The sequence below is a fragment of the Vigna umbellata genome, chromosome 5, assembly GCF_029865625.1.
Source record: "Vigna umbellata cultivar VRB3 chromosome 5, Vumbellata_1.0, whole genome shotgun sequence".
Taxonomy (NCBI): domain Eukaryota; kingdom Viridiplantae; phylum Streptophyta; class Magnoliopsida; order Fabales; family Fabaceae; genus Vigna; species Vigna umbellata.
Genome location: NC_142169.1, coordinates 35756121 through 35767898, shown reverse-complemented (window position 1 = coordinate 35767898; position 11778 = coordinate 35756121). Strand labels below are relative to the sequence as shown.

Here is an 11778-nt window from a genome sequence, read left to right as displayed (position 1 = left end):
ATGTATTTTAATAATGTATTTTTGAAGATCTTTATTGTTATTAGTTTATATTTATATCTTTTTGTATTTTACGGTTATATATAATTAGTTTTTTGTTTTAATGTTTTTGTATAATATATATTTTTTATACATGGTTTTTGTATTCTTTAACAATTTTATAATTATATAAAAAATTATTTATTAGTTTAATTATATGAAATATATAATTTTATTATATTAATATTTTTGTAATTAAAACAAATGGATGTAGTCGAGTTGGGGGTGAGAATCTGAAAAGAGAGAGGAGAGTTGGGAGGTGGGGCTTAGTAAAAAGTAAAAATGGATAGAAAGACAGGGTTTAAGTTTAAAGTAAATAAACAGGGTTAAAAGTAAAAAAGGTTATTTTTGTAATTAACTTTTTTTTGCAGAAGGTTTGGGCGGTGGAGGGAGAAGTGGTGGCGGTGGAGGGAGCAACACCCTATTAAAAACTTATTTATTCCTAGTGTTTGCTTTTGGATTAGGCTCCAATTGTATTATATTTGTTTTTTTAATTGTGTTTGGAGTTTAACACTATTTTAGAGTGAAATTTATTTATATTTGAATTAAAAAAATTATAATTTTTTATTTTAAAAAAACCTTATAATTAAGTGAGTCAACCTGAACCGGATCCGAATTTTTTCAGCTCGCTAATAAGTGAATCGGATTGAGTTAGTTCACTAAGTGACCAACCCGTGATTGGTCGAGTCGAGTTACCCGTTTTAAGAGTTCTAATATTAATATGATTATCTAAAATAAATAAATAATTATAATATATATATATATATATATATATATATATATATATATATATATATATAACAATTAGGATAATTTAGAATTTCTCAAAAATTTTATATCAAATAATTCCTAAACTTCAAATAAAAACTATTTTACAATATCAATCTCTTCTATCAAATATATATCAACATCTACTGTTTATCTTCTTGTACTAATAAAGTGATTTTTATAAAAAAAAATAAACAAAATATAAGAAACATAAAAGAAATGACACAAGTGTGCAAAAGATACATCTTAAGATAATTAAATTATATCAAATATAACTCAAACATAGATTAAAGATAATTAATTATATAAATATACATAAATAATTGATATTAGACTCAATTATTCAAAACTAATTAGAGGTAGACATGGTTTACGAGAAAAGAGAAACCAATCAATCCAAATTACAAAAATGTTTCAAAGGTCAATATTGAATACTCGATTTTAAGCAAGAAAAAAAATCTTTAAAATAATTATACAAATAGGTTAGATTTGTGTCCACTTCTTCTATATTCTCTTGCTCCAAATTGAAAGTATAATAACAACTTTACCAATTTAGCAAAAACAAACATCCCCGCTCCAAGCTATTATGAATTATTTTTTAGGATCCTAAATATCTTTCCACCAGCAATACAGTTTACTTGTTTGTTGTTTTCAGGAAAAAAAGTCACCTAACATATCTAAGAATTTATAATTTAAAAAAAAAATATATATATATATATATAAAGAAACGTATAACATAAAAAATTAATTAGATATCTATTATAACTCAGTTGAAAAAGAAATTATACTTTGTTTTTCAATGTGTGAAAAACTGATAGAGAAATAACTGATGGATTGATCATAAACACACACTTAATTATTAATTATTCAATTCAGCAATAATAATAATAATATTGAGAGAAAAAATGGAATGTTAATGAAAGAGGAAAAAGAAAATCTAACGGGCAAAACTGAAGAATAAAACAAAAATTAAGAAAACTAGACGTTAGGGGAAAGATTATTAGCACAAAAATAATGCAATGCAAAATTGTGGGGCAAATTAGAAGTGGGACCCACTCAAGAAAGGCTCATAAGCTTTAACAATGATATATTAGGGCAGAAGAGTCCACAAGAATCAACGTGTCTAAACCTCAACGTTACTGGAAGAAAAAGGAGGTTCCATTTTTTTCTCACCACATGCAATTCAGAAATTATATTTATTCGACCGTTTAATCGCTGATTCACGTTAATTTGTGAAGCAACACGCTTTGGATTTTTCACTCTCTGAATGTAGTTATAGAAATAGAAAAAGGAAGAGAAGAGGCGTAGTTTTTTTTTTTGGTTGAGTGAGTGCTTTGTTTTTCGTTATGGGTGAACCATCGGCATGTCTCGTTCGATCCTTCTCCAGTCCCGCCGACACTCGTTACGAGGTGAGTTTTTGTTTCGCAAAATAAGCTTTCGTATGTTTCTGTTTTGTTTTTTTGGTGTGGCTGTTGTTGTTGATAAATGGTGGTGTGGTATGTTTGGTTTTGGTTTTCGTTGTTGAGAGGTTGGAGTGTCTGTAACTGCTTTTTCGTTTCGATTTTGGATTTTAGCATTGCGTTTTCTGGTGCAATTTAACTGTGTTGTTGAAGCGTTTGTATAATTGCACAATACACTGAACTCCGGAACTTGTCGCATTCTCAAAAAAAATTTCATTCCAATTATCAGTTTATGGCTTCCTTTGCTGAAGTTTTAAAAATTTCTATCATTCAGTCTCACGTTGTTTTTGTCGAGGAAAGGAACCACCCATGGGTTTCGATGTCAATGGTAATAAATTCACCAATGCTGTTGTTCTGTTCTGGATATAATTTGTATCGATATTACAACAATTTTGCAGTTTCCTGTGGTGTGTTGAGTTTGGTGACTTGTGAAATGTATATTGGTGTTTATTGTTTTGCTTTTTGATTTTAGGGTAACCCTGTCCGTGCGCTTGGAGAATCTATCTCTTTTGGGAGGTTTATGACAGAAAACTTGGATTGGGAGAAATGGTCAACATTCACTCACAATCGCTATGTTGAAGAAGCTGAGAGATATTCTAAGCCGGGTTCTGTGGCAGCGAAGAAAGCCTACTTTGAGGCTCATTACAAGAGAAAGGCTGCTGAGAGAGCAGCTGCATTGGTCCAAGAAGCAAATGCAATTCATCAGGCTAATGGAACTTTTGAGTTGGAAGCTCAGCAAAGAAACTATGCTGATTCATCCTCTGAAACGAGTTCAAATGTGCAAAACGTTGTTGCCGCCAATGAACAGCCGGATGAAGAAACTTTCAATTACCAAGTTGTTGAATGTGCTGACGGGGACCAGAGAGAATGTGATGCCGGACAAAGTGATCTAGATATTTCCAACGTAGAAGGAGTAGTGGACGTGGCACATGCTCTTGTTAATACAAATATTAATTTGGGAAGTTTCACATCCATCGATAATTCGAACCATTTTGATCATGTTGAAGACAATACAAATACTGGCCCTGTGGAAGAGAAGATGCTTGATCATGTAAATTTATGCTTTCCTTCTTTGTTTAGATTTGATTCCTTTTTGTTTCTTATGAGTAATTTTCTAACTGTGATGTCTGTGCACATTTATCATACTGATGCTGCAGGGCACGGCTGGTCCCAATGTATCTACCAAAAAAAGACAAGCAAATTCTTCTCCAGAATTATCTACCAAAACTGTGTCTTCCAAATGTTTTCCTCTTGAAGAAAAGAAGGCTGCTGCTGCTTCTGTGTCATCCAGAAGTGGAATAAACAGTGGTCCGAAAGGCAAGAAATCTGTTGGAGACTTAGTTGAGAAGAATAAACTAACTGCGCAGTCAGTCCACTCGTCAATCAATCTTCCATCTCGTACTGGTGAAACACGCAAAAGAACTGCTGCAGCTACACAGTCCAGAAATGGTTTAAACACTTTTTCGATCAATAAGAAGTCTGTTGGAGGCATGGTTGAGAAGAAACGAGTAGGTACACCATTACTTAAAATGTCAATCAATCTCCCATCGGGTGCTGTTATGTCAAGCAACACAGATACTGCAGCTACTAAACCCAGAAATGGAACAAACTTTGTTTCGAAAGTTATGAAATCTATCGGAAATTCAGTGGCAAAGAGACCAACCTCAGGGTCACTCCACATGTCAATCAATCTGCCTTCTGGTGCTGCTGAAACAAGTAAAACAGCTTCAGTGTTTGGCCAGAACATAATTAAAAAAGTTCGTTCTAATTTGCCCAAACATAACCCAGTGGCATTGCGGGCATCGACTGAGGTATTAACTTATCCACCTTTTGCTTGTACCTACATTGGCATCAGTGGTTTTTCTGCGTAAATACACAAAATTTGAAATGGTACTCTGGTTGCTAAAGATTTTTTCCCCTTCTTTAGGCATCTCGTGGTTTGCAAGATCAAGGTTCTGCCAATCTCCTTTCTCAGAGTGGAAGGTATTTTGTCTTCTATGCCTTTTTTTTTTAGGTTATGAATGTTCAAATATGTTCCTTGTGAGGAGCTCAACTTTTCTAAGAAGCACTCTTTCACTATTTGAAATTCAAAATCAAAAGTTCAAACATGCATAAAATATGTGGTCTCATTAACGCGGCTTTCTTTGTTTTTGTTCCATAAATGTGCGAACAGCTACCTGAAATCTTCAAGCACCAACAAAAGCAATCTTCAATCAGCTACTATATCTTTGCCTTTTAAATTCAGAAGTGAAGAAAGAGCAGTTAAACGCAGAGAGGCAAGTTATTTTCCTCGTCTCTCACATTAATTGCGAAATTTATGGAAGAGCTATAGGTCTTATTGGCTTTCACATTTTCTTATTTCAGTTCTTGCAGAGGATTGATGAAACTAAATCCAAGGAAGAAGAGAAAATGAAGTTGCAAAGGACTCTCAAGGTGAATAATTTTATAATAATAATGGTTCTATCTTTGCACATGATATTAAGAGTCAAGACGTGGTTTCGTAATTCGTTTTCAACTGCTCTTTATTACTTAGTAAAAAGGTTATTCAACATCTTTAATTTGGATGCAGGGTAAAACAGTACTTGGTCACAAGAAGCTAGGGCAGAACTCCAAACTAAATGAGGACAAGGTTGGTGGATCGCATTCACCAAGTACTCATATTAGAAAGGTATATTTGCTTATTACTTCTGATGTTGAAAATAAACATTGTCTAAATGCTAGATGACAGCAGCCATAAATGCCCTTTTGTCGATCCATCTGGATGCTTTTTTTAGTGGCTTAGCCATAAGTCCTTGTTTGTGGCTTTTTGATTTATATTCTAGAGGATGTTGCTTGTCAATCAGTTCTGTTCATCTTGCCAATTCTTTATGACCATCCCACAAAATCTGTCAACCATCAATATCTGTCGGTTCATTCTTCCCTACCTGGAGATGCTTTCAACTTGTGATTTATAATATCGTACTTGTATTTTTTTTATTCTGGGTGATGCGTTCAACTTGTAACTTGTAATATATAATAATTTTATTTACTTATTCTTTTCAGACCTCACCTACACTGTCCCGGTCACCAAAACTTGTGAGGAAAGCAAGTTCTAGTTCTAGCACAGTCCAGGACAAAAGCTTAGGAAATTCATCGAAGCCGCCTATCAGCACAAATAATTCCAAACGTAATACTGAAAAGATTAACCGAACTACAAGACCAGTAAATTCACTATCTTGTACCACAAGAGAAAATGCTTCACCAAACATTCAACATTAGCAAGAAAAAAGTACTGACGGAGCCTGTGATTTGAAGAAAAATTTGTCAAAGAACTGAAACAAACCACTTGTATTCTTTCAGCCTGATGTTCATATCATTAATCAGTGATTGTAGTTTACTTGTAATTAGGAGAGATCATGTCCCGATGTGTTTTCACATTTCGTTGGAAAATTTTGTAGTTTTTTTTTTCTTTTGTAGTCCACATTAAATTTTGACATTGGAGATAACCAAGTTTGTGTAATTAGGTTTAGGCGATATACACATCAAGGTAAATAATAGCACATGTATTACCTTTAGTTTCATATAACTGTGATTGAGGACATGGACATGTTTTTTCCGTAAATTTGCGTTTGAGGAATTTGAATCCTGTACACAAAAGGTAGTACTTCTTCCACCTAATAAGAAATATTTGTTCAATTTTTCCAAAACAATGGCTTAGAACATATAGTACCCTTGTACTGTTCAAAATTCACTTTAAGCTTCTTTGTCCAACATTGCTTGGTTCTAAAACCATTCTTATAAACCAATCGCTTTAAAGTTGTTCCCGTGATCGATGCGCGCGGCTCCGAATTTTCAGCCAGCCCTGTCATATGATTAAAATAGAAAAGAGTACATCATTAGAAAGGTGAAAGTTCACAAGAGACGAAACTTTCCATGTGAGGTAATCTTTTATTTACATTTTACACTATAATATGCAGTTTAACTACTCTTATGGTTGGTTGAGTCGCCTACATTCTTTTTGACATGATTTTTGTAATAAAAAAGTAAATTATAATATATTAAATAAATGTAAAAATATGTCAAAGCATTTTAAAAAAAAAGAAACATGGTGACATCTTCTATGAACATTCTTTCAACTACGTTATTGTTAAATTTTAATCAAGACTTACTAAATAGTTTGAGTCCATTTTTTTTTAGTAAAACCCAAATTCATTCATTCATTCAATAATAATGTTTTCAGAGACATTTGTCAAATAATGCGGGTTGACATTTATCTATTTTTACCTTAAGCAAGGATAAAATAAGATGGAAGCAAGCTTATTAAGTAACCTCGATACTTGTCAGCACTCGTTTTTATACATACTGCAATATATCCAAATCCTCTATGATCGGAAAAAGAATACCCCAACCGTTGAGGTTGAAATTCTTCAACAAAGGTGTAGTTAGCTACAAGAAACATTAGATTGTCCTTTCATGATTGAATTTTGATTTTTGTTGAAGATGCAGGAAAGGCAAAGCAGCTCATGCTATGAATAGACCTTGATCCATAACTGAGTAATCGGCTGAATCATATAAGTGACTTGGAGCTTCTGCAATAAGCCCTGGATCATAATATTCTGACATTCCTATATTCTGCAGACCGAAGTTCATGTTATAACATTCACCCTGCAGCCACTGGAAATGCAAATCCTCATCCAAAGGTGCAGAAGCTGCCTCACCTCCCAAAAGAAGGTTTCTTTGGTAAATTTCCACATCAGAAATGCAACTGAGGTTATTATATCCATGTGCTTTCAATCCTGAATTTGTAGTTGAAATGGGTTCTAAAGATTGAGCATTCATAACAAGACTTCCTGGTTGAATTGGAAAGGTGTCAACTGCATTCCCTATTGAATTCACAGAACTGGATTGATCATTCTTGAAATCTGAAAACAAAGGTTTTGCTTCTATACAAGCAGGAACCTCTTCCTCCGTTATAGAGGGAGCTGAACTAATTGAAGCAACTGACTGTGATTGATCAACTTGGATGTGATGCTGCTTACCGTGTAATGGCATCTGATTGAAGCTATCTTCTAAATGAACAAGTGACTTGTGTTCTTCTTTGAGTTGCATGTGTGGAACTTCAGTCCATGAGTACTGTGTTGGCAAGGAGCAATCAAACACTGCATGGTTTCCTTCTGACTGGGCAAAAGGTTGATTGAGGCCAACCCTTGAACTCTCTCTCATATTTGAGTCGGTGACGTTACCAGTCAAGGGCCTTCCTTTTTTTGCTATGGTGAACTGTGAAACACTGCCCTTATCGCCTTCATGATTTTTATTTTCCACGGTAGGAAGATGTAATGATCCATCCGAATAATTGTAGCTGTCAGTTGAAACATCATTTTGTTGCTTGTTTACTGGGTTTTGAAATCCAAAACTTCCCAGATCTTTTGAAGGAAAATCTGAATGCTTCATACCACTCGAGGAAGATCTCCGATCGTTTTCTTTCTGAATCCTAATCAAATAAAGCCGGTATTTCTGCACAAGAAAATTTCTTATCAGGAACCCGAGTTTCAAACTTCAAACTCATGGAACATTACACAAACATACACTTTTTCTATACTATTTGTTTTGTCCTATTGAATTTACGAGATAATCTGCATCCAAGTTGTAATGTTTCTAAGAAACATTTGCACAGGACCTATGTTTGGAGGTAATTACTTACACTCTATTGTATCAAAGTGAAGTTTTGTTATGATTCTAGGTCTACCAAAAAGAATACATGAATGTAATCATGCATAATAAATTTTTCATCTGAATGAAAGACTCTATACATGTTTCTTTCTCAATAATCTAGGGGTAACATTGAAGGAGTGAAATTACAGCATCACCTGCAAGTGGCTGGCAACATTCTCTCTAGTCAGCCATGGAACATTCATCAGATCCAATATTTTCTTGGGCCCAACTTCTGCCAAACAGAAATTATTTGTTATAAATTATTTTTTTATGGAAGATATAAGATGACTACATGCACAAAAGATTATAATTGGCAGTCACACTTCAATTCATCAAGGATATGCTAGGTTATGCATATCAGCAAGATTTATAGAAGCCACAGTGACAATTACAAGCAACACTTTTATACAGAACCTCGAGAAGAAACTTACTATCAAATCCAATCTGATTCACAGCTTTAACAAACTTCTGATGAAGATCTACAGACCAGACTACTCTAGCTTTCTTGGCAGATGATGGATCCATACATTCTTTGTCATCGTGTTTGTTATCTGCATCTTTTCTTTTCTTTGTTGAGGTCACATCTTCTACAGCAAACAAGTTCCCCTCATCTGATAGCTCTGATCCATTTCTCATCAAGTGAATGCTCTCAAAACTCTCAAAGCTTTCAAACTCTTTTGCCTCGTGTATCCTTTTTCTAAAGACATGCTGCCATATATTTCGCAGTTCTTTCATCCTTATAGGCTTAAGGAGATAATCACATGCTCCATGTTGAACACCTTTCATGACCCTGCTTGTTTCCCCATCCACAGACATCACTGAACAGCATTGCAAAGTGTGACTTGTCAGAGCGTGGAGTTTCAATCAATGTGATCAAAGGATTACAATGATATCATATAACGAAAAACTTGAATATATTATTGATAGAGAACTGACTAATCACAGGAAGATCCATCTCAAGCCCAACATGCTCAAGAAGTTTAAAACCATCCATGTCAGGCATGTTTACATCGCTAATCACTATATCATATCCATCCTTCCTTTCACGAAGCAAGTTTAGAGCATGCCTTGCTAAACAACATGTAGTCACTGAATCAAATGAAAGAAGAGAATCAGAATAATGTGTTTGCTTTTCAAAATTTGTTACTTCTATAAAATCTCACTGATATGAACAGAAAGGCAAAAGAAAAAGAAAGAGAAACACAGATAGGGGATTGGTAGGCAGTATAGATGGTAACACAACAAAAAAGCTTTCAAAGTCTCTTGTTATACAAATATTTCTCAGATTACCTATTAGACATAAGCTCTTACTACTACCTATGACATTCACACTATCATTAAGAGATGTCTCTTCATATATTATCTGTTCTTGTTGCAATCATAGTCTCACTAATTCGGGTTTTGCTTTACTTGGTGTTTTTATTTGCCTCATGTTACTTCATAAGCACTAAACTCTCTACCTACCATTTATGAAAAACAATTTTTTAAAACCTACCAAGGACAAATGCTCAATCCAAGAGAGTTTTAGCGATAAACTAAGATCTCACGTATAAAAACCTCACAGAACATGTACAGTTTAATTTATTCAGATTTAATTCAGTTACCAGATATAGTTTTAAAAAAACTAATCCAACATGATGTACTGCTCGTGCACCAACCATCTTCTCATTAATATTTTGACTTTAGTGCATGTTATCAATGGATGAGACACTGTCGGATTACCAATATGGCATATCATAGCTCCTAAGATACCATAAATAAACAATGCCAGAAGACAGTAAATTTAGATTAGGAAGAATCAAATTCGACAAGAGAACTTCTTTATGCCCCTCTCTAAATGTCTTAATATTAACAGACACGGTAACACAGTAGATAGAATCCGAGGTAATCTACAACATGCCCCCTCTAATAGTAACTTCAAAATCTTAACTTTTCTGCAGTTCAAGTTTTTGCTTCTTGGAAAATGAAAAGGACCATCCTTTAAAGAGTTGAAAGATCAGTTCACCAAGTAAAATCCAAAATCAACCCAAATTTTAAAAAATGAATGCAAAATCATGAGTAATCAACACTATCTATTTGAGTGCCATCATCAGTTTACATGCTTAACAGAAGAAATTCTGTTTCATTTTTTTTTTGGCCATAAAAAAGCGAGCACATTCCTTACGAACTGATCCATGACAACGTGACATAACCCACCACAGGCTAAAGCTTAAAAAGAAATAAATCAAAACCTGGAAACTTTACATCAATTTTATAGATCTTAAGTACATGAAATTAACTAATAGTGGTAACTTGGCACATAACAAAAGTGGCAGTGTGCAAAAAAGAAAAAGGAACCACTCATGACTAAACAAAACCAACCTTCATAATTGCACTTCTTGAGCATCTTCTCAAGGATCTTGAGCCACGTAGGATCATCATCCACAACGAGAACTCGCAGACCAGCAGGGAAATCACGTCGAGGGGAAGAGAAACACCCATTATCCATTTTTGAGAGAGACAAAGAGTAGGATCAGTGGGTGTGCTGTGAGTTCAAAAAAGGTTGGGTTTGTGTTGTTGGGTTATAACAAGTTAAGAAGAGTTAAAAAAATATCAAAGGAAAGAAAGAAAGAAAGAAAGACAGAGGAAAAGAGAGAAAGAGAGAGAGAGCACCAACGAATATTGGCGCCGCACAGCTAACGGTCCCTGTGGCGTACGTTAGTATATATCCCTTTGGGTTTGGTTGGTTGGTCCTACCTAGCTAGCTGCAACTTCAGTGCTACTTGTTAAACAATGCACAGTAAGTATTATTATTATTGTGGGAAGGAACTAGGAACAGTGGAAGCAGTTTTTTAAGATTAATGCCGAAAGATAAGGGACACGTTGGGTGGCTTTGAGAAATTTAGATATTGAAAATTGAAAAAATGTTTGTGACACTGAAAAAGTGAACTGGGTTGGGTTGTGGTGGGAGGATTGTTGTGTTGGGGGCATCCTAGGGAAAGTTAGTGTGTGAGGGCTGTGATTGTGAAAATGCAAAAAGGTGTGTACTATTATACCACTGATAGAACATAACCTAGGGAAAACAAACAGTGTTTCTGCTTTATACTTTATACTATACTTCTCCAACCTCTCTTCTCTGTTTTGTTCTGTTGTCCCTGCACCTGCATCTGCACCACCTGCGTTTCTCGAACCTATTAACTCTTCTCATTATTACTGTTGTTTGTTTTAACTCAACTTTCTTTCAAACGTTGTTTTGTCTTTGGCTTGGAGTGTCACTTACTTCTTTCTCAACTGATATGTGTATAGCAGCAGTGATCAAGATTAATCTCTCAAAAAAAATTCCGGGTTGTTTTAGATAGTATAGTAAAAAACTACTCATTCACACTTTAATCACTAATCTTTTAAGAATAATGATACTTTAACAACATTTTTTGACAATATTTTAACATCATTTACGTGTCATTCTGTGATTGGTCTATGTTAGTCTTTATGATTATTATCATTGATTGTAGAATAATTTTGGACCAATCACAGAATGATACGTAGATGATGTTAAAATGTTGTCAAAAAAATGTTATCAAAATATCATTATCCATCTTTTAAAGTCGTTAGTCTTTTTTTTTCCTGTTCCAAAGAACGGTATACTTGTCAAAGATATTCTGATGCTTAAATCAGTCAAAAAATCTGATCGGTTATCACAACATAGTTTTAATTTCGTAACAAATACAATCATCTACCTCTTTACTTTATTTATGTATGTATAAATTTTAAAACGAATTTTTATGTAAGGTTGATTCATTTACGGTCCAAAAAATTATAAATATATTTTACCTTATTAAACATG

The 11778-nt window shown here is 34.1% G+C and overlaps 2 protein-coding genes across 4 annotated transcripts; one reads left to right on the top strand and one right to left on the bottom strand.

Annotated features, from left to right (window-relative positions):
* Positions 1-1918: 1918 nt before the first annotated feature.
* On the top strand, positions 1919-5865 carry LOC124847623 (TPX2 (targeting protein for Xklp2) protein family). Its single transcript, XM_047325163.2, has 8 exons — positions 1919-2213; positions 2737-3315; positions 3422-4075; positions 4192-4247; positions 4438-4540; positions 4629-4697; positions 4834-4932; positions 5307-5865. Exons 1-8 carry the CDS (start codon positions 2151-2153, stop codon positions 5520-5522), a joined length of 1839 nt encoding a protein of 612 aa, XP_047181119.2. The 5' UTR covers positions 1919-2150; the 3' UTR covers positions 5523-5865.
* Positions 5866-6560: 695 nt separating this feature from the next.
* On the bottom strand, positions 6561-11068 carry LOC124847615 (two-component response regulator ARR11-like). 3 transcript variants are annotated; one of them, XM_088116167.1, is made up of 6 exons: positions 10317-11068; positions 8892-9044; positions 8387-8773; positions 8111-8187; positions 7283-7757; positions 6561-7126 (listed from the first exon to the last, which is right to left on the bottom strand). In XM_088116167.1, exons 1-6 carry the CDS (start codon positions 10441-10443, stop codon positions 6765-6767), a joined length of 1581 nt encoding a protein of 526 aa, XP_087972293.1. In that variant the 5' UTR covers positions 10444-11068; the 3' UTR covers positions 6561-6764. The 3 variants fall into 3 exon arrangements, with proteins under 3 accessions (XP_087972293.1, XP_087972291.1, XP_087972292.1); XM_088116165.1 differs by having other exon boundaries at positions 6561-7757; positions 10317-10479; positions 10608-11064; XM_088116166.1 differs by having other exon boundaries at positions 6561-7757; positions 10317-10479; positions 10612-11064.
* Positions 11069-11778: the final 710 nt, after the last annotated feature.

Coding starts and splice junctions, on each gene's coding strand:
- LOC124847615 (XM_088116165.1), bottom strand. CDS start 10,443: ATGGATAATGGGTGTTTCTCTTCCCCTCGACGTGATTTCCCTGCTGGT. Junction 9,045..10,316: donor CAAGAAGTGCAATTATGAAG/GTTGGTTTTGTT, acceptor CATTTGATTCAG/TGACTACATGTTGTTTAGCA. Junction 8,774..8,891: donor GATGGATCTTCCTGTGATTA/GTCAGTTCTCTA, acceptor AATGCTGTTCAG/TGATGTCTGTGGATGGGGAA.
- LOC124847623 (XM_047325163.2), top strand. CDS start 2,151: ATGGGTGAACCATCGGCATGTCTCGTTCGATCCTTCTCCAGTCCCGCC. Junction 4,076..4,191: donor CATTGCGGGCATCGACTGAG/GTATTAACTTAT, acceptor CCCCTTCTTTAG/GCATCTCGTGGTTTGCAAGA. Junction 4,933..5,306: donor CAAGTACTCATATTAGAAAG/GTATATTTGCTT, acceptor TATTCTTTTCAG/ACCTCACCTACACTGTCCCG.